Source organism: Falco biarmicus, chromosome 9 (assembly GCF_023638135.1).
Source record: "Falco biarmicus isolate bFalBia1 chromosome 9, bFalBia1.pri, whole genome shotgun sequence".
Classification (NCBI taxonomy): Eukaryota; Metazoa; Chordata; class Aves; order Falconiformes; family Falconidae; genus Falco; species Falco biarmicus.
This window is the reverse complement of record NC_079296.1, coordinates 37,630,820-37,653,017: the sequence shown is the minus strand read 5'-3', so window position 1 is coordinate 37,653,017 and position 22,198 is coordinate 37,630,820. Positions and strand designations below refer to the sequence as shown.

The 22,198-nt window shown below is 39.7% G+C and overlaps 1 protein-coding gene across 3 annotated transcripts; it reads left to right on the top strand.

Annotated features, from left to right (window-relative positions):
* The first annotated feature begins 286 nt into the window (after positions 1–286).
* SUPV3L1 (Suv3 like RNA helicase) lies at positions 287–19,336 on the top strand. 3 transcript variants are annotated; one of them, XM_056352244.1, is made up of 15 exons: positions 287–565; positions 5,793–5,870; positions 6,155–6,262; positions 7,868–7,982; positions 8,561–8,729; positions 10,199–10,310; positions 10,595–10,672; positions 11,785–11,876; positions 12,792–12,972; positions 13,356–13,449; positions 14,106–14,325; positions 14,695–14,775; positions 16,287–16,463; positions 17,989–18,137; positions 18,525–19,336. In XM_056352244.1, the coding sequence occupies exons 1-15, from the start codon at positions 319–321 to the stop codon at positions 19,018–19,020; spliced, it is 2,397 nt and encodes a 798-aa protein (XP_056208219.1). In that variant the 5' UTR covers positions 287–318; the 3' UTR covers positions 19,021–19,336. The 3 variants fall into 3 exon arrangements, with proteins under 3 accessions (XP_056208219.1, XP_056208220.1, XP_056208221.1); XM_056352245.1 differs by lacking the exons at positions 287–565; positions 5,793–5,870 and having other exon boundaries at positions 6,155–6,213; XM_056352246.1 differs by lacking the exons at positions 287–565; positions 5,793–5,870; positions 6,155–6,262; positions 7,868–7,982 and having other exon boundaries at positions 8,597–8,733.
* Positions 19,337–22,198: the final 2,862 nt, after the last annotated feature.

Sequence of the window (22,198 nt, the reverse complement as noted above, 5' to 3'; positions counted from 1 at the left end):
GTGATTCCAAGAGGTTTTGAAAACGTGATTGTATTTAACCAGCCTCAGATTGTGCAACCATGTATAATAAACGGGAAACATACCGAGCTGCTCTGGGAATTATTAAACCAGCTGTATTCTCACTAACACCTGCGTCCTCTTTGTTGATGAGCTCGGCCCGTCGCAGCGTGTTGCGGTGACGGGACGGCGGCGCGGGACCTGTGACGCCACTTCCGGCTCCGCAGCCGCCGGTTGGGGGCGGGGCCGCGCATGCGCGCGGTGCCCGGGCGGTCGCGGCGCCGTGACGCGGGAGCCGCGCGCCGCTGCCCTTCGCTGCCGATGAGGCGGTGCGCGTGGCCGCTGCTGCGGCTCCCGGCGCGCGCGGGGCTCCTCCTCCGCCATGGGGGGGCCGCCGCCCCCCGGCTGCGCCCCGCCGCCGCCGCATCCTCCTCCGCCTCCTCGAACGGCGGGGACGGCGCCTCCCGGGCCCCCGACACCTCCCTCTTCGTGCCCGTGCCGCTGAAGCCCGTTAGCGACGCGGCCGAGGAAGACGTGGGCGCCGAGCTCACGCGGCCCCTCGACAAGGGTGAGCGCGGGCGCCCGTGAGGCGGCGGCGGCGGGAAGGGGCGGTGGGGCCTCCCGCCCTCGTCCCGCCAGGGCCCGGGTGCGCGGCCCCCCGCCGGGGCCGGGGCCTCTCAAATGCTGAGGGGCAGCGGCGGGCCCTGCCGGGCGGCCTCCTGAGCCCCGGGCCGCCGCTCCGCCGGGCTGGGTGCGGGGGATGCCTCCCTTGAGAGCGGGGGTCTTCCCGTGCGGCGTGTCCGAGCCGGGTAGCTGCTCGTGTCCGCCGAGGCGAAGGCGGGATGAAAGCTGTCGGGTGCGGTAGCGCCACCGTAGCGAGGTGTTGACCAAGGCCGGCCGTTAGGCGTCCCCTGTGCGGGGGAAAGATCTCTTGGCCTGGTTCCTCCGCTCCCTGTTTTAACGCAGTGCTTGATGTGGGAGCAGGGCCCAGAGCTAAGCTGAAATCTTGTTGCATTCCAACACCGTAACTGCATCTGAACTTAGAAGTCTTCTCTGAGAAGTTTTCTCAAATACTGATGTTACCAACAGAAGCGCGTTGTCTGCATGGGTGTGTGGCTACATCAGAATCGGGCAAAGCGTTTAGTATTTCTAGTTATTGGCCATCGGTGTTAGAAACTGAAGTTTAATTTCCAGTTAGAACAGTGCAAGTCTGTTTGTGTATTCTCGGGTTTGCCCGTCTTAAAGTACGAGCAAGTAAATGCTAAGTGTAGATGTCTGTGTATCAATTGGGAAAGATCTGCTGAGCTGTCTGCTTCAGTGCCCTCTGAGTTACGAGAGCTGCAGAGTATGTTGGAGGCAGAATAGGAGTTTGAACTTCAGCCTTTAAGTAAAATAACATCTTTCTCAGTGTCTCTCAATGTCTTTCTCTCTTACCTGTCTGCTGGGTATATATCCTGCCATTTTACTTGGCACATTAGTGTTTTGACATTTAAGTGGAAACGGAGAAGAAACTCTGTGGTTTACCTTTAGATGCTCTACACTTGTGCTCTTTGATGGCTTTCCTTGTAATTATATCCCAAGAACCACTGAGTGAGTTGTAACTGCTTTTTCAGCATTTCCTTTTCTTTAATTATGAACCATACATCCTGTTCATTCTTCATCTGCGTTCAGTCTTCTGCTCAGGAAAGGTCTTACTTTACCTAGCTGTGCCAGCATGCCATCTTTAAAGACTTGATAAACAAGTTCTTGATTGTTTTGATATTTGGTGATCCCAAAGCATAGAGGGTGTAAATGGAAACTTTTTCTTCATATGGTCTCCTAATTAAGTGTTCTGATGGCATATTATTTGTATGAACTCCAGGTATAGGAAGCATGGGAAAATGATCCTAATTTCTTCAGAGCCCTCAAGAAAAGAACACCTGGTCCTGACATAAAAAGCCTAGCTGGGAGGAAAAATTTTAGACTGCTGTAATGCAAATAATGGTGGTGTTTTCAGACTTGTCTTTGAGTGTTGGCTTATGTTATTAGTGCATTTCTCGGGTGCCAATAAATGTGAATGGTGGCATTTTACTTGTACAATACTTGTGTAATTTCTCAGGTGAGTGGTTATGTTGGATGTCTTCAAAGGTACAGCTAAAATGCTCTGGGAAAATAAATATAGATTCCGCTTGGTCTCTGCTAACTTGTTGAGAGAGAACAGATTGGCTAAAATTATTCATGTTCCCACAGGTGAAAATTAACTATCTCAGCCTCAAGTTCTTTCATGTGAGACTTGCAAGGAATACCAGCCAGGTGCTCCAACATAGTGCTCCTCTGGCTTGTTGGCCTGTAGTGTGCTCTCTGTTATGCTGTCAGTAATTTTGTATTTTGAAACCCATTAATAAAGAGGAAACTGGATGAAACCTTCCTTAGCAAATGTCATCCATTTCTTTTTATGTTTATGAAATAAAGTCTTCCTCTGCTTTCCCACCTCAGATTGTGAGCACACACAGTATTATACATGTTTTTTCAATATTTTGAAGATGCTCTGTCAGATTCTGCTGTCAAATATTGAACCAGATTCAATAAAGAAAAAATTCTATTTACAGGCTTTTTGATTACAGCTTATGAAGAAACTTTGTTACTTACAGTGTGCATCATCTTCTTAGCTTGTTACTTGCTGAAGTGAGACAGTGATCATATTTTTCACCCTAGTCAAACAGTACAATAGAAGCCCTTTCAGAAGCTTACTTTTGCAAAGCCAGTTTTGCAAAACCTTTATCACAAACCTGCTGCTTAATGGCCTGTGGTGCAGTTCATTCACTGCTGCATGTTTTCTAGGACTTCATAGGAAGTCCTTAAGAGTGGTGATGTATGCTTTCAATTTTGGTATATCAAGTAGGTCACAGTTAGCAGGAGCTTTGCTTTGGAGCTTTTCTTACAGAGATTGTGGCAGAATTTGTCTTTCTCTAGCCTTTCATTGCTTTTACATTAGTAATGTTCCTGGTACATTTGTGTGATGATGATGTCCTTGTTGTGAAAGGGCCAAACGCACGATGTTATGGGAAACAATAGAACAGTATGAAATTACCGTATGATGGAATGATTTAAGATGTAAGTAAATAGGGGTTTACTAAAAACCCCTTGTATGATTGCCTTATTGAACAAGATAATTGTTGAGTGACAAGGTAACACTAACACATTTTAGTGAAATATCTAAGGAGCAGTTATGAAAAAAACCGAAGGAAAAAAGAATAGGCGTTAAACTTAGGAGAGTGAAAAGGAACAAAAGGTCCGCTCATGCATGTAGTATCAAAAGAAAGAAGCGTAAAGAGCAATGAGAGAAGATAGGAATGTAGTAAAGGTAGGTGATCTGCTATCAGTACAGGGAGAGGAAGATTGGTACCTGGCTTCATGATCTTTAGTGCTGGGCCTGAATGTTGCCAAGTCACTGGGCAGCACAGATTAGGTTTGGTTTGACTGTGGGCCCCCTGGTATGGAGATGATCCATTATCCATTTTGAAGTAAATGCAAACAGAAATCTACTGTATGGAAGGTCAGCACTTTGTGCCATGTGGCTTCACAGAATCCTTGAAATGGTTGTTGATTTGGAGCCCTAATGCTCAGTTGTCATTGAATGTCAATTCTGTGGCTTCGGTTGTCAGACCATAGGGCTGTGCTTACTGGCAAGAAACGTAAGCTAGAAAAGATGAGATACTGTCAGCAATTCATGTGTCAGAAACAGGAGGTGCCTGAACGAGTGGATTAGTTAGATGCACAAGGTCACTTGGACTGGACAATAGAGATCTAATAGTCATGGAGAAATTTTTAAATAAAGCTATTCAGCTTCCCCAGTGGTAGCATACAGCCTTACTGAAATGGACTGCTGTCATCTCAGGTGCAGGAAGATGGTTGAAAAGTCTTCCTGCAAATAGGGCTGAAACCTCTAAATGAATTTAATACATCGGAGGCTAACTGCATATTTTCTGAACTTAACCATAGAGTCAGGACGTCTTTTTGCACAGAACCTTAACAAATGCTGCTGAGAAGTCAGAGTGATTGAGGACTAAGAGCTAAAATACTATTCTAGAATGAGGAAATGGAAAAGAAAGGGAAATCTTAGGAGTGAAAGGTAATAAAAGGGTAATGATAGAGGCAGGAGACAGATCTCCTGAGCATGTATCCTGATTGCTAGCTGTTGCTATAGGAATAGTTATTACTATGTGCAGTTAGATTAAACTAATGTGGGCCTGTCTTGTCGGACTGCAATGCCAGCTTTGTTTTGTTTTGATACACCTTACTGTTAAGACAAGTATTGTGCTTAGGAAGGTTCATGACCTTGAACATTGAGGGCTGCCATGATCTGAATGTCACGTTGCCTTGGATAGTAACAAATATTCTGGCATTGACCTTTTCATCGTGTAGTAAGGCCAGTAGGCTGTGAATTTAGCTATATGGCTGATGATGTGTTAGCTGTTGTAACTTCCCTGTACTTTCTTTTAGTGGTGTTTTCCAATCTGTCGTTAATTTCTGGGCTCTTAAACATTTTCTGATGAGAGTGTGGATGCCTGTGTAGTAAGCCTAAAGCCTGCTGACAATCTTGCTTAGTTACCTTTCTGAACATTTCAAACTGTAAGTTAATCCATTAATAGACTACCGCAATCATACATGCGATATGGGATGTAGCTACTGCTCTTGTGCTTCTGGCTTTGCCTGCAGTTGAACTTTGCCATATTCTTGTCACCTGGTGATTTTCATTGTGCGAAGTGGGCTGTGTTCTAGAGTACAGGTTTTTTTAGAAAGAGAGGCAATCTTTCAATAATTTAAGGTTGTTCTTGTGGAAAGCTTTCCATGTCATGGCAGAGAATTCAGAGTTTCAGAGCTAGTTGCAGAGAGCAGAGCTTGGCAGTGTTGTGTGCAGTGACTTGTGCTGGCAAACCAGGGGAGTATTGCATTATGTATCTATCCTAGCATTATATAATATAGGGTTTGTAGACTTGAGTTTTATGAATAGCGTAAATTTATGAGTAGATGCTCATGATATTTGCTAGATTTTTGTGATTTTCTGATCTGCTGTGGATGGAGAGGGGACATGTTTTTGGCATTGTGATTTAAATAACAACTAAATTCAGAGTGTACATTAGTAAATACAGTTCTGTTGCAACACTGAACTTGCCTTTTAAGGGAGAGAAAGGATTTATTAATAATTTTAGAATTAGAGATTTTATACAAACAAACTTGTGATATATATTGAGAAACTTTGGTGAGTTTTCTTCTTCTCTCCTTCATTTAACCTGAGAAATAGGAAGAATACTGCATCTGGTTTGCCTGATCTTTCTGGAGAGTGTGTCTTGGTAGCAGTGTGGTGACAAGAAGATCTCTCAGGGTGTTTAGTAAAAGCTGTCACCGAGTAGTTTAAGCAGATTTACTTTTCGCATTAAAATGTGCTGTTTTCTGATAGGTCCTGATAAAAATCAAACAAAAACCTCCCCAAACCCTTAATTATGTTGTTGCATAACATCTTGGCTATGGGTTACCACCTTTATGCTTTTCTATCAAGTACCAGGGAGAGTGTCTCAAATACTGACCTCATCTTCATGGCAGTTCTTACACTGCTGCAGTTTAAGATTATCCTTTTCCCCAGTAGACTCAGTCGCTGATTGTGTTTAATTTAGGGAAAGATCATTTGAGTTTGTTCAGTATGGCATAGATTCCCTCTCTCCAGAGCAAGGGGGCTATGAGCCATGATTTTTGGGCCAGGAGAATGTGATTTAATTTTGAGCAAACTAAAATAAAATGTTACTCTTTTTCTACAGGTGAAGTTCTAAAAAACTTAAATAAGTTCTACAAAAGAAAAGAAATCCAAAGACTGGGAGTGGAAAATGGATTAGATGGTAAGAAAATGTTCACAGATCTTAATTTTTTTTTTTTTTAAAATGTGGAATGTGTTTTTATTCAGATATGATGTTAAGTAGATCTGATCTTTTCTGGGTCTCACAACACTGCTTGTTTAGGTTTTCTCTGCCACTCGGTTCAAATAACCTTTATATTTTCTTGTAAAATCTCATATTAATGTGTAGGTTTTCCATGGACTACTTCAGTGGTTTTTTGTGTGTTTACACATATGAGTTTGTGTTCCCAGTGACATTCACTTTATTCTTTTTTTTTTTTTCTCTAGCTCGCCTGTTTCACCAAGCATTTATAAGCTTTAGGAAGTATATCATGGAATCCAGTTCTGTGAGTGCTGATTTGCATATTATTCTCAATGATATATGCTGTGGTGCAGGCAAGTATCTGGAGTGCTTGTAATATAAAATAAGCAAATTTTTTTTGTGTTTTTGACCTGAATGCTTACCTAGGTACCTGTGGACCCCCCTGCTATGCTGTAAAAGAGGTTAAAAATTTGTGCCTATCCTATGGAGTGTTCTGTCATTAAGTCTTCTGAAGTGGAAACAAGAGAGGTGGAGGTCTTAGCAAGAAGCAGTCTGTTGTTTTATAGCATTTATTCATTGCTGAAATGAAAACAGTACTGTTCCATTTATTCCTCTCTTAAAAATTCAGTAGTCACTAGGGGGCACTTTGAGAGCTTTCTCCTGGCAGGTGGCTTTAAGTACTTGGGAGTACAGCTCTGTGACTATGCTTTGTTTCCCTGTGGCACTAATAGAAGTCAGTGTTGTTTGCTTGCTTAGTGCATCATGTGTTGTAACTAACAACACTTTACTAAAGAGGTGTTGCTAGCTGATAACAGCAGAAACGGCCTTCTCCACAATTTGGGCTGCAGAACTTTGGCATACTGTGTGTGTTTTTAATGATGGCAATTTAAAGGTTCCAGTGGCCATTAGTTTTGCCATAAAATGTAAATATCTAGATTTTAAATGTTTACTGTCTTAGGATATTTAAAATGTCTTTTTATATGATTGTGCATAAAATCTCCTATGCGATTTCCTCACTTCCACTCCTTATTTACTTTATATATGAACATTGTTTATGTATGCCTTAAAGCTCACATATGTAGGAGTGTAAAGGGTCATTTATTGTGGTGGTTTTGAAGATTTTTTAGTTGAGTTTTTCTTGTCCAAAGATGATAAATGAAAATACTACAGTTTTTAAGTTCTTCAGATTTTTCACAATAATTTTGATTCATTGAATACTAAATCGCTATTGAAAAAAACACCACCAACAACAAACCAACAACACTGCTTTCGGTTTTGTGTTTGTGTGCTTGATAATAACAGTTTTTTAGATCCAGATGGGTCTTTGAAGTACTGTGAGTGCTGGGCCATTGGCGTGTGACCTAAAATGAGATCTTTAAAGCCACGTGTCTACTCTGCAAACATTCAGACGAGTGAATATGGATGTCTTTTCTGAGCTGATTTTTCTTTTCTCACCTAGGTATTGGAGACTGACAATTTTGAATCAGCATCCCAAGTCTTAGTAGCTTAGGGAAGCTGCAGACTATTCTGTTTTTCTCTATTTGTAAAAGCATTTTAGAAGCTTTTATTTTATTTTATTCCAAGGCAGCATATGAATTTAGGAAGAAAAGGCTAAAATCTTCTTGGGACAGAAAAGCAATTTCTCATCCATTTTTTCCATAGCTTCTCATCTTGTTTAGAAGTTCTGTAGACATGTAGGCTAACCAGGGTGAATATACTTAAATGAGACTTTAAAAAAAATTTAAATATATACTATTGTGTTTGTATTGCATTGCTTAATGAGTCCATGTACTCATGTTAGTTTACTTTTCTGCCATTGAGATAATTATTGAACTTTGTAGAGAGCCAGAAGTCAAAAGAATTGCGTAAGTGTGTGGTGGAAGTAGCAGATTTTTTTTTTTAAAGTTTATTGTGAAGATACACACCTTCAAACTTTCTTAAAAGGCTTTGTCTTCTAGGTCACGTGGATGATCTCTTTCCATTTTTCCTGAGGCATGCAAAGCAGATCTTTCCAATGCTGGACTGTATGGATGATCTGCGCAAGATTAGTGATTTAAGATTGCCACCCAACTGGTCAGTGTGTTTAAGTTGTTGCAGTATTTTCTTTTCTTAGTGTCATAGAATTTCATACTCTGTGGACTTAAGCTTTATGATGTATAATTGCACTGTATTTTCAGTTCCATTTCTCTGTTTTTACAATAATTTGTGTCAGGAACTCTTATCTTTGTTATAAGATATGTAGCAATCAATTAAAAGGAAAGTAAGATTATATCAGCTATGAAAGTCGCTGAGTTGGTATTGTCTTTCCAGAAAGTTGTCTTCTGGCTGTATCTGTTTGGGAGGTAGCATGCCAGAGCGTTAAAATGGTAATATACCCAAGGAGAGAGACCACAGTAATGAGAATTATTTTAAGCGCACTGTATGAGTTCCACTCTAAATCTTTGAAAGCATTGTATGATTTAGAAGATGAATCTATAAGACATTGTAACCTCTTTATATTGTCTCTATTTAAGCACTTGGTCTTTCTGCTTTCACCACACATTAAAAAGTCTATTAATATGTAAAAGTTTAAGCTAATTTGCAATTTCCCTCGAGTACCAGGAACACTAGATAAATGTTCAACAGATCTGCTTTTTTTGTGTATGTTTTAGGTATCCAGATGCCAGGGCTATTCAGCGAAAGATAATATTCCATGCTGGTCCTACAAACAGTGGAAAAACTTACCATGCTATCCAGAGATTTTTGTCAGCAAAATCTGCAATATACTGTGGTCCACTAAAACTGCTGGCTCATGAGATCTTCCAAAAGAGTAATGATGCTGTCAGTATGTTATATTAATTACCTACATCCTTAGTACTGGAACACTCATGAATGCATGTTTGTGAAGTACTGTAGTTGCTTAAGGTAGTCGATGAAGCAGTGTGCTTGAATGGGTGCCTTTGCTTTGCAGTAGTGTCAGCTCATTGAATACCAGTTGTGCATTTGTGCTTTAGGTGTGCAGAATGGAACATCACTCTCCCCGAAGTATGTGCTATGCAATCAGCCCTGTAACCTGCCTCCATTTTCCTGTAATGTTTTGCTCCCTGGGTTGAGCCAGGTTCTAGTATTAGCTTTTTCAGTGTGGAAACCATGGCTTCTTTTGCCCATGACCTTTATTTTAGCTTGTAATCAAGGAGTTACCCTTGCTTAACTCCCCTCAACCTTCTGCTTTAATGTTTAAATATATTTCACTCAACTATCTAATAAAAAGTTCTGCAGGTTCAGATGTGTTGAGTTGAAGAGCAGTGTCCTGTATCAGGTCCCTAGAGGAAGCTTTCATTAGTATTTCCTTTTATAGCTTCTAGCATCTTTCTGAGAGCTCCTCACCAGTGTGTTTCCAGCTGCACAGAACCACGCCAGTTCTGAAGCTGTACAGTAACATACCACATTAATGCAGCATAGTGTGTATGTACAGTAGTGTTTACCAAATGATCTTGTGATTTCCTTTTTTTTTAAGTCTTTGATTTAGCGCGTTTGTAGTTCCTATTATTGGTTTATCAAAGTAATATGTCAGAAAGATTAGCTTGTCCTAGGAGATACCTGTAATGTGTACCATGTAGTGAATGTGGATACCATGTAGGCATGTTCCTTCTTAGTAGTTACCGCATTTTTTTTCCCCATGTATTCAGTGAGTGTGAGGACTTTTCACTTGGCAGCTCATGGATCATATGCAGCCCTTGAGGCTTAAACGGGGCTTCCTGCGTGGCTCTGCAGGTGGCTTAGGTATGGAAGGAGCAGCCATCTGCCTGAGATTTGGCAAGTGTAGAGCTGACAGAGTGTGGTGGCCCCTGCTGTCTTGCACAGGTAGTCTTCATGAACTCTTGCTGTGTGAGTGTAAGGCAGCAGGTAACACACTGAACAGGGCAATCCCCAAATGAACTGCAAAAGGCTGGAGCTTGCAAGGCTCCTTCACTGCTGGGCCTTGCTTTATGAGCCTCTTGTGCTGCAGCTCTTGTGACAGTTCTTCTGTTGCAGATGTGACAGCTCTGAAGTGCTCAGAGGTTGCATAATCTCCTTGCCAGGCATAGGAGAGAGTATCTAATTACAGATACTACCTCTTCATTGTACCCTTCAGTCTGATAGGACTTAAATACAAAGCACAAGTCTCAGAAGGCTGAGTAGTTATTTTCGGGATAGCTTCCATTATACTGTTTTAGAGCCAGTTTAAGAAACTGATTTTTTTTTCTCCTTTGAAAAGGGGATTCTGTTATATTGAAGAAACTTAACATGAGTTTTCTGAATTCATTTAGAATGTGCCATGTGACTTGGTGACAGGAGAAGAGCGTGTGTATGCCAATGAAGATGCCAGACAAGCTCCTCATATTGCTTGTACCATTGAAATGTGCAGCACTAATACGCCTTGTATGTATACATAATTGTTTCAGTCATATCTATGGTATCTTTATGTGTATTATTGCTTGGACTCTGAAGTGGCTGAACTATTCCTTTTCACTTATTTGAACAATTTCTGAACTATGTTAGAGCAGTTAATAAAACTTGAATCATCTCAGAATAGCTTTTTGGTGATAGAGGATTCACTTGATTTGAGTAATCTGTTTTAGAAAGCCTTCAAGTTCCTTCCTGTGTTGTATTGCTGTTATAGATGCTCTTCCTTAGTGCATCATATTTTGCTTTTTTGTTTTAAGATGAGGTTGCTGTGATTGATGAAATTCAGATGATCAGAGATCCTGCCAGAGGGTGGGCTTGGACAAGAGCCCTTCTAGGTAAGTTTGTTTGTGTTGACAATGAACTAATTTAATGTGACTATGAATGGCACACTACATTCAAGCTTAGCAGTCACTATATTCATGAGTGGTTACAATATATAATGCAAAATAAAAGTGTTTTTTCTTCATATGTCTTCTCACAGCAAGTTAGAGATACTCTGCCTCAAAGGATTTGTCTGTATGGCAGCAATATACCTCTCATATTTTACTTACTATTTTTGTAAAATTTTATGCTCTTTGAGTTACACAGATGCCTCTTTTAGTTATGCTTCCTTGGATGATATGGAATCTTTCTGTTGTTACACTGTGCTGTCCTTTTGCATTGATTGTTTTCTAGAAACCTTGCTTTTTTCTGTTCAATTAAAACAACACAGTTTTTCACAGATTTTGTTATGAAGAGATACTGTTAAATGTATGGCAACATGATAAACAATAAATATTTTATAGTGTTAATTTCAAATTATAGCTCATTTTATAGAGATCCATTGATCTGTAAATTCTTAGAAGAATGCTTCTTTCAATAATTTTAGCATTTTTTCAAGGGGAATTTTTTAAACTTTTTTCCTGAGATTTTGAACAGAAGTTTGAAATTTTATTGACCCGCCCCCCTGTTTCCCCCACCCTTCCCTTCACTGCTTTGGATGCTAAGTTTAACAGGGTAATTTTCACTGTTCTCCTATATCCTATTTTTTTCCCTTTTTCTATTCTGGCTCCACATTCATAATTTTAGAAGGTCACGCAGAAAACAAAGCTCTTCAGTTCTGCTATGGTTTGTTTTGGTAGTTAGTAATACATTAATAGTAAAGAAAACATACTCAAAGCTTTGCTCCATTTGTTCAGTGGTTGAGGGTACCTCTTGCTTTGGCTGAGATGGTGCAAGAAGATATTAACTGCTCTGATTGTTATACTGGTAGATTTCCAAGCATCACTTGCTGGTATGAGAGCAAGAGCAGCTCTAAGGAAGTAGTGTATTGTGGGAGGTGAAATACGGTCCTTGTTGATGTGTTTAGCGAGCAAAGTATGATTCTTGGGTCACAGAAGTCAGCTAAAGCTACTGTTGTCTATAAATATGTAACATTTTGCATTTTATTTCACTGGATCTTGTTCAGGACTGTGTGCAGAAGAAATCCACGTTTGTGGGGAAGCTGCTGCTATTGACTTGGTGACAGAGCTCATGTACACGACAGGGGAAGAAGTTGAAGTAAGCTTTTTTAATTCTGTAAAGTTCTGAACAGATCAGGTTCCTCTTGCTGGAAAACAGGCAAAAATTTAGGGTCTTTAGTGGGTTGATCCAAGTTGTTCTTGCAGGCATTCTTGTTAAAATGCTTCTCAATTCCTCTAAACCGAAGGAGACATTACAAAGTTGTTTCTTCTTTTTTTATTTTTTTTTTAGTGCTGTTATTTTGCTTAAAGAAGGTAAGTGCTTTGCTGAGTCCCCTCAGGGAATGCTACAGATGTTCAGGATCTTTCTTTACAGTTCTGTTCTTCTTGGAGGGCACAGTACCCTCATGTTTGCTGAGGTTGCTGGATCTGTTGATAGTTATTCTCCATATGGTGAGGAAGGGACATAAAGGTAACACCTCCAGAAGAAAGTTGAAAGATCTCTGAAACCAAACTTTACTGTCATAAATATTTTTTTTTTTCCTTGGGAAGACTCCTTTGTGAAGGGTATTTAAAAACATAAAATTTAGTGCTAAGGAAGTCCAGCCTGCATGATTTCATGGTGAATTAACTGTAGCTTTGTATATCTGTGCGTGGTGGGGTGTGTAGTTCTGAAGGGGGACCAGTTATAGCATTCAGATGATTGAAAACAGGAATAATGTCTTGATAGAATTGCTACGCAGACTGTATACTTCTTTTCTTGAATCTAGTTTACATGTAAAAATGTATAGTTCTTCTGTTTCTTGAAAAGGCCATATAGTTTGCAGCTTGGGAAGTGCTGCAGTTATGCAAATGCTTAAGGTGTATGTCAGCTTCTCCCCAATAATTATCCCTTCAGGACTGTGAGAGGTCCCTCAGTGTTACAATCAATTGTGATGATAACCATGCTGGCTGATATTCCACAGGGATTTTTCTTTTAAAAACATACTATCTTTGAAAACTCCTTTGATTCTAGGTCCGAAACTACAAGAGACTGACTCCTCTTACTGTCCTGGATTATGCCTTAGAATCTTTAGATAACCTCCGTCCTGGGGACTGCATTGTCTGTTTCAGTAAGAATGACATTTATTCTATCAGTCGACAGATTGAAGCCAGAGGATTAGAATGTGCTGTCATATATGGTAGTCTGCCACCAGGTAAAGCACTGTTCTGTTTATTTTAAAGGGAACGTTCTGCTTCTTGCCACTTTCTTAAAAAAACTTAGAATTAAGCAATACAAGTTTTCCTATTTTTGCGTCTCTGTATAGTTAATCAACTTTCATAGACTAGTGCTTTAATCTTGGGATTAGACCTTTATTATGTACTTAATATTGATTTTCAGATAGATGTAATTAAATGAGGTCCATCCACAGCTCTGGGAATGATGTAAATCCCTCCTGCCCCCTTCCCCCAGCAACAGCCAAATACCAATTATTTTTTTTTCCCTCAGCCTATTATAAAGGCATGGGGCTTAGTGATACATTGTCTTTGTTTTGTAAGAAGAGTTTGCTATGTGAAGTGTTTTGTCGTTCTGTTTTAGGAACAAAACTTGAACAGGCAAAGAAATTCAATGATCCTGATGATCCATGCAAAATTTTAGTTGCTACAGATGCAATTGGAATGGGACTCAATTTGTAAGTACTTGGAGCAGGTTATGGTACAATTATTTTTTTCTTTGGGTGTGATACCTGCATTAATATCCTCACTTGCTTCTCCCCAGTTTGACTAATATGGCTAGATATCGGCTATGTCTAGATAACACATACATAAAAGTTTTTAATTTTGAAGTACTGTTCAATTTGATTGGGTAGAACTAAGCATTAATTTAAAAACCGATTCTAAGAATTAAATGGCTCACTTGGCCTAATTCTGTGTGATAGTAGGCACTGTTAAGATCCTTTTGATTCACTGGAGTTGGATATGCTAGGTTGTCAGAGTATTAGTCTCTTGCATTTCTGAAACACAGGGTAACTTCAGTCCAGTTTCAGATGTATTTTGTTGCTGAAGATGATGCAGTCACATTGCTGTAAACTGCTGAGGCAGATGAGGAGTGGATTGGGACCCTATTAGAACACAGTTGTTGTGTGTGTGGGTAATGATTCTCCTGCAATTAACCGGAAAACTTACGCTTCCCTTTTGAATATGCTGTGTCCATAAGTAGTGTTTGTGGTCCCTTAATGTACAGAGGGACAAAAAGCTCAAAAATTTTTTTCATTCTTCTGTAGTAGGTTGTATATTGGAAACAATCTGCAAAAAAGGATTCCTCTTTGGTTTTGTTAAAATATTTCAGGTGTATAAGAAGAATAATTTTTAACTCTATAGTAAAGCCAACTATCAATGAGAAGGGAGAAAAGGAAATAGACTCCATTACAACTTCTCAGGCTCTACAAATTGCTGGGAGAGCTGGGCGTTACGGCTCATCCTTCAAACAAGGAGAAGTCACTACAATGCATCGTGATGACCTTGTGCAGCTGAAGGAAATTTTGAATGAGCCTGTGCGCCCTGTGAAGGTGAGAGCCCTAGTACCTAGTTTGGACAGATGTGCTCTGGAGCTGTTTTACTATGGTCTGATCCCAAATTATTTTTCCTTGTGTCCGTTTACCAGTAAGTAATAAAAATGGGTTGTGTCATGCAGAAGTGACTTGAATATCTGTCCCATTTGGAGGCTTGCGATATGTCATTTATGTTGAAGCTGTGCTTTTAAGGGTTAAAAGCTCAAACACAAAAGTTCTTAAGTTCTAGGTAGATGTGGTAAATAAATTGGACTCTGTGGGGTGCTTTGGTTTCTTGCATTTTGTCTTTCTGCATGTTGTTTCTGATGCACTAACTATAACAATATTGAGAATTAATGGAAATTTTTTTCTTTATTTTCCCTTTAGGCAGCTGGCCTACATCCTACTCCTGAGCAGATAGAAATGTTTGCTTACCACCTCCCTGATGCCACTCTATCCAATCTAATTGTAAGAATTATCAAAATATTATCTTCTTCTTTAAAAACTTAAGCATCGCTTATAGTCACTGCTTTTGTATGAACATGCACTTTGGGAACCTAACAGTCGGCCTTGTGTGTATCTTTTATCAGTTGGATTCTTCTATCTACTACAGCAGTGACTGCAAATACCATTAGAATGCTTAACTCTTCTGTGTTATAATAAACTTGAAAGCTGTCGAAGCATGTAAATATGCTTATGTGTGTTGAAGAATGTGCAACAACCTTTCTCATTTCACCTTTCCTGTATTTTAAATGCAGACTTCTTGGTCTGAGGCTGAAAATACTAGAGGTTGAAATTTTGATAAATTTATTTGAAAATTCCTGGGAAACTGTGCTAGTTATATCAGATTTCTCTACATCTGAGAGCTACTTGATTTTTTTTTCCCTGTTTCTATGGACTTTATGATAAACCAGTGCATGCTTTACTTTGAGGGAACAGATTTTGTGGAATCTACTTGATCTCATCATTAGCTGAATAGGAGAGTTTTTAGAAGTGCCTAAACCTTTTAAAGTAGAAGTTAATCTTCCAATGCTGTATTTAAAAAATAGTGTCACGTTTTTTAGTACACTGAGAAATTCTTAGCAGCTTTCATTAATTTAAATGTGTATTATTGTTCTCTGCTGATGTGCTGTTATGTAGCACAGTGTAGGGTTTCTGACCTCAAGGTAAAAGATTATACTTGGAGATCTCCTGGAAGACTTAGGCTGGTAGGGTAACAGCACATCTTTAAAATTTCACTGTTGAGAATTTCTGGACTAGCATGGAAATGTGAATATAAAAACCCGGTGTTAGTATTGATCTCTTAAGTATTCAGTCACATATTTAATTAAGAAGCTCAGGGTTTCTTTAAATATCTTTTGAAAAATCTTTCCAAGATTTACACTAGAGAAATAATTTTGGGTGCCAAAAAAATTTCCCCTGCGATGTGCAGTGGCAGCTCTTGTTTCTCCAAACCTTGGATAGGTTTCAGGTATTATTTGAAGCCTTCTATTGCAATACTGTATTTATCTTGTGATTTCTTTCTTCCTAAAATAGATCTGTTCTTGACATTGAGCTAAAAGTACCTCAATTATTGCATTTTATGTTGTAAAGTTAGCTTTTTGGGTCAGGTAAGTGCCAAACCTGGAACAAGTTCTAAACATAGTAGTAAGTGGTTCCTGTGGTGGTGTTCTTTGTAACTAAAATGTACACTTCCAGAACACTGTATTTATTACTTAGAAGGCTAATTGAAAATGCTTAAATAAAGCAGTGTGTTATGTCTTCTTCTCTGACTCTGTCGTAGAGAATTTAATGACAATCCTGTTAAAAGAGGAGAGGGAACTCTCCTGCCCTGTTACTGTGGTCAAATTTGATATTTTTAGCTGTTCTTTCAGTGTAATTAGCCTTTGAAACAATAAATAATTTTTTTGTTTGGTAATACCAAGTTTAACAGCCCTCTGCTGTAATAACATCCTCTTCATTTGGTTATATTTTCACAGGATATTTTTGTGAGTCTCTCACAAGTCGATGGGCTTTATTTTGTCTGCAATATTGATGACTTTAAATTTCTAGCAGATATGATTCAGCACATTCCACTAAACTTGCGATCACGATATGTCTTCTGCACTGCACCCTTGAACAGAAAAGAGCCTTTTGTGTGTACCATGTTGTTGAAGGTCAGTCACTTTTTTCATCCAAAAGATGTGGTATTTATATGAGAGAGAAAGTGGGTCTTGATGCATTGAGACTGTATCGAGGTGCTATATTTATTGTGGGTTTTGCCATTAGATAACTTGAGAGGATTCTTAAAGTGCTCACAGGTAGTAATATAAAATAGCTGGAGATGTTTTGGGGTTTTTTATTGCATTTTTCACTGTTTTTATTGGCCAAAGCTTATAACCTCTGCGAACCAGTTCTCATTTTGTGATGTAAAGTTTGGATACTTTTTCTGCTGTTTGCCTCAGAGAACCTTACCTGCTTGCTTTGCAGGTGATCTTTGAACTGAAAGAGATCAGAATTGTGTTACGTAGACATGTGCACTGTTAAGCTTTACACTACAGTGTGTTTAAAAGTTATCCTTAAAAACTAAGATACCACTGCTTATTGCTTGTCAACAAAAGAAAAGAATGTGGGGTTAAATGTGGTTGCTGATGTTATAATACAGTTACATAGAATTAAAACCTGAGTGCTGTAAGTTGCTCTCAGAATTATGTCGTTTCACTTTTCAGACCTGGATGAACTGTTTTCCGCTGTGCCCCTGGAGTGATTATTTTGAGGAATTTGTAGTCAGCCGATTTAAGTTTTTCAGGATTAATAATTTTGTTTGAGACTGTTACTTTGTTAGACAGTGTTGCCTTTGTCCCCTTTTAGAGAATGCATTAAACATTTTTAATAAAGCAGAATAAAAATAGAACTGATATGTGCCCTTGTGTCACAGACATTAGACTTGCTTTTCAGAAATGGCTAATAATGTTCTTTAGAAATTGAGTGATTGGAGTTGAAAAAAGATGTGCTTCATTAAAAAAATGCTTATCATTCAGATCCCAAGTAATGAAGGTGCAGAGGAGCATAATGTCATGTCAGAGGGATGTTGTGAATGCCTGTGAATTTAAGCCCCGTTCCTTGTCAGAAAAACTCTGGTATCAGCCAGTTAAGAAGCACTTAAGTCATCCAATGCCTCTGAAAATTTTAAATGTAAATCTTATTTGGTTTGTTTATCTGTTAGTAAAAGAGCTGAGATGTCTAGTTTTCAGAAGGGCTGATTTCTAGTGCAGATTAATCTGTTTGCATTGTGAACAGTGTGTTTCCTAAGTCAGGGAACACATGTAACATTTTCTCAACCCTGGAGATTTTGAAACAAGATAATGAACAGAATAGGTGCGCAAGAAGAAAAAAAGACAAAGTCCATCTGCTTTGCTGAGTGAAATCATATGTCTTCAGTGTTACTCTTTTCTGGATAGCTCTATACTTCTGTTGCTTAACTCTGTGCATGGCCCATGGACAAACAGTGTTAATGAGGCCCTGAAAAGGAGAGGTGATTCCTATGTTGGGTAATTAAGTAAAGGAATGTGTGGTATTTGGGCTGTGTAAAACAAAGCAGATATTTTTCTGGAGTATTGTGTGTACAGACCCAAGGGAATTTAACTAATTTAGGATTTCTTCCTTCCTAATTGAGGACTTTGCTGAATCTTTGTTTTTCAGTTTGCAAGACAGTTCAGTAGAAATGAGCCTCTGACGTTTGACTGGCTCTGTCGGCACACCAGATGGCCATTAGCTGCTCCAAAGAACATCAAAGAACTTGTACACCTTGAAGCTGTTCATGATGTTTTTGACCTCTATCTGTGGTTAAGGTATTGTCTTTGTGCTTGAAAATTATTGTTATTTTTTCCTAATATTTGTGACTTACAGTCCTAGAAAAACAGCATCTTCTAGCCCGTGTGCATGTGGTGGGCTCCTTTAGCCCTTTAGAGGATCCTGACAAATGCAAATGTAGCTATGTTGTGGGAGCAGTCATGGGTTCTGCAGAGAACATTTTGTGACTGACAGAGAGAGAAAGTTAGAAACAAGGTGGTCCTGGACTGGAGCAGCTGAAATGCCACTTAAAATACAGTGGCCTTCCCATGCAACATATAATATTTTTTTTTTTTTTACTTTACATAGTACATATCTCATTTTTGTCCCAGTCAGCAGTCTTTTAATGAAAAGGTTTAATTGTGTGTTGTTTTGCCTCTCTTCAGTTACCGCTTCATGGATATGTTCCCTGATGCTGTCCTTGTAAGGGAAGTTCAGAAAAAACTAGATGACATTATACAAGTTGGTGTCTGCAACATCACAAAGCTGATCCGAGCATCACAATCTGCCGCTGCTCCTGGCACAGCATACGTTGCGTCAGAAGACTTTCCCCTTTCAAGGACTAAGAGGAATACCAGGGCGATTTCAGACCATCATGGTGCAAAATCCACAGAGGCACACTCTGTTGCAGTGGAGGTTCCAGGAGAAAGAAGTGCAAAGAACTTGAAAGCCTATCAGTCTGCTACAAGGCAGGAGGATCTGAAAAGCTATGGACATGGATCTCTTGCCAACAGATTGCTGCGTGAAGGACTTCTAACACAAGAAATGCTAAGACAGCTGGAGAGTGAGTGGCAGGATCAGCACAGGAATGGTAGATATGGCCTTCGTTCAAAAAGAGGTGATCAGAATAGTTCAAAGGAAATGGGGAAAAAGAAAAAATAGAGCCATGTCCTAATTCTCTTTAGTTTTTATTCATGAAATAAAATACTATTTTAATAACTTCTTTGGCATTTCATGTCTACAATGCTGCAGCGCCTTGATGTTTCTCCTTCTCCTGTGATGTTACGTGAAGCACTTGGAGAAATGGACTCTTAAAAGCTCAGAGGCCATAAATTTGCTTTTACCAGTCAGCTGTACACTGGTTCAATCATGTGTCCAGCATAAGTCTATGATCCACTGCTATGTGACAATTTGAACTTGATGTCTTCTTGCAAGATACCCTCACATTGTTAATAAACATCAGATATTTCACTAGTAATGAATTAGCTACTCATTTGATCCCTTCCCAAAGGGCAGACTTTAACAGATAATGAGCAAGTAATGAACAACCTGGCAGGAAATTGGGTCAGAGTGGTGATAGGAGTCATGCACCTCTAACCTGTGTCCTGTGAAAATGTAGAAGGAGGCGGAAAAGCATTTGTGTTAATGTGTTGTGGAACGATGAAATTCTGGCCACAGGAATTTTTGAGTAAATTCCAATCCTGTCATCTGGGGGATAATTACTGAAACAAAGCAAAATCTGTCTTTGCTCTTTAACTTGTATTCTTTCTCCAGGAAAAGCTCGTCACACTGATTCAGGCAAAGTGGAGGGGGGAGGCATGGGGAGGAGGTGTTAGGGGCATAGGTGTAATCAATTTACTTTTGAGAACTTCAAATATCTGTTTCTCCTTGACTTTTTCTAATTTGTTTCATACAAATAATTTTATTCTGTTGCACTTCATAGATTTTTTTTTTTTGCTTCACATGCCAGTTTGTTTCTGATACCTGAATTTTGAGAGGAGACATACAATATGTTACTTAAGTTCATATAACAGCTTATAGTTTAAGTAGCAGCTTGTGGGTTGATATTTGTGCCAGTAATATTTCCACATACCTATTTTATTGTGGCTATCATCAGCTGGAAAAGGTAGGTGTTTACCACCTGGCGGAAGGTTTAATTTGTTGGAACTAAGCTCTCAGGAACAGGAGTTTTTTTCCTGATGCAGTGTCACTGAATAATGTTGAAGGCAGTGCACCACCAGGCTATGCCTCTTTCATACACATGCAGATGCTCTGTCATTAGTTTTTATTGTGAGCAGCTTTAAGGTATGCTTTTGAGCTCCCAGTTAGGGATACTGGAGAGTGGAAATAATTGGGTGCCGAAACTGCTGTGTATTCACAGAAATGGGTTTCAGCATAGGATGTGTTACCTGGGGTTGCCTGAGGAGAATAATGCTGCAGCAACCATATTTCAGGGGTTGGCTATATACATGTCTGCAGATCCTGCTTGTGTTAGTGTTGGGATACTTGTAAAAGCCAGGTTGAATTTCACTGTTTCAAATACCTGACTTTCTAAAATGATCAACCACGTATTTTTGCAGGTTGAAAGTTTGTTCCGAGTCCTCTTTGCTTCCTCCTAGTATCAATCCTTTAAGCTGCTGTTCAGAAACAAGTCTGCAGCAGTTTGAATAATGTTTTAAACAGCTGTTTTCAGCATATTTCATGTACTCTTTCCCCATTATTTACTAAAAAGCAAGCAGTGCGTAAATGTTTCTGGTCCACATGATCTCCTGCTGATTTCAGTACCAGGCTGGTAGGGAGGGAAAATTTTAAGTCCTTGCCCTGCAAAGCCCCATCTTTCTTTACTCCTACAATAAAAACCAAGCAGCTATATATGTGCAGCAATGACCATATGAATGTTGTGAATTTTCTGCTTTGCAGATGAGTAATTCTGCTTTGCTCTCCCAGAGTCCTGACAGCCACTGCTTAACAGCAACATGACTTGCAGAGAATGTGAACTTGCGATTAACCCTTACAAATGTATTCCATTTAGTACTATTCAAATAGGCTTTGTGATGTGGATTATGTGATTGAGTGGTATCAATTGCCTCCTTGTGTCTTTAGCACTTGACAGACTCGAAGGGAAGTCGTAGTTGCTCGAGCTTGCAGACGGGTATTGACAGCATGCATTTGCCCACTTACCTCTTGGACTGGGCTCCTCGCTGAATCTGCAAACCACTGTTTAAAACTACGCTTGTGGAAGAACAGCTCCTGTTTTCTCTCCCCCAATGGTGTGGGACTGGGTTGCAGGAGACCCACTTTGCTACTGTAGTCTGTTTTGATAAATTTATCCTTTCATTGTATGCTAAGCTGCATACTAGTGTGTATTTTTGAGTAAGGAGAGAGTGGCTGGGACTTTGGGGTATAAGCCAGCCTTGTGTTTGAGCACCAGGCCTTGCAATAAGGAAGCTAAATGACTATAAGCGTTCTTTTTTGTATTTTGCTGAGATTAGCACTTGGCTTAACTCATTGCTTGTTTCCATAGTGACTCCATAGTAACTGTTTTAAGAGCTCTGAAGTTTATTCAGGCGTTTCCAGGCTGACTTTTTATGAAAGTTTTCTTTTCTTCTGAGCTAATGGTGTGGCTGTCATTGACTCCCATTAGAATGGCTGCCAAATTGGTCCCATGTGGTACAATCCGGACTGGTGTGGTGCAAAGCTATGCCAGCTGCACGTTTTTAACGTGCCCTGTGCAAGCAAGCCTCTGGCGGAGGACTGAGTGGCCTCTTGCTCTTCATGGGGCTGTGCTGAAACTTTTTCATTTAAAACAACTTCAACAACATTGTTCACTTGATCTAGGAACCACATTTGCAAAACTGTTTATTTCAGGTGTTCAGATTTCCGAACTAATTTCAAACATTAAAGTTACAGATGTTTGGTAGTTTATTGATTTCACAATTTAATTTTTTTGTGTTTATTTGTTATGCTTCAAATGTAAAATGCTGATTGTAACAGCACTACTTGGTAAAAGTCTTCTTTCTCGTAAGCCAATGCTTTTCTGTCTGTGCTGTCTCCATCTCTTCTAAATAATGCCTGTTCTTGGAGTGGATTTTCCTGTCAGTCCCCTCATCTCATGTTCAGCCTGATGTTGCCCTAAGATGGGTATATGCAGGACAAAGGTGGAGACCCCTTTCTGTTCTGAGTTTTGATGAACTTGTGGGAATGTAATGGGGAACAAAGCTGCTGCTACTGGGAGGGGAAACGTGTTCTAAGAGTTGGTCTTGGAAGCATAAGCTATAACAAAGAAGGATTTCTCTTGATAACTTGCCTGTAGCCTTGCCCACTGACTCCTTGTTAAGCG

Bases quoted from the DNA above. Each gene is read 5' to 3' on its own strand.
- SUPV3L1 (XM_056352244.1), top strand. From the start codon at position 319: ATGAGGCGGTGCGCGTGGCCGCTGCTGCGGCTCCCGGCGCGCGCGGGG. The intron at 566-5,792 runs GTGAGCGCGGGC...CTTTTTCTACAG, and splicing joins CACGCGGCCCCTCGACAAGG to GTGAAGTTCTAAAAAACTTA. The intron at 6,263-7,867 runs GCAAGTATCTGG...TTTGTCTTCTAG, and splicing joins TGATATATGCTGTGGTGCAG to GTCACGTGGATGATCTCTTT.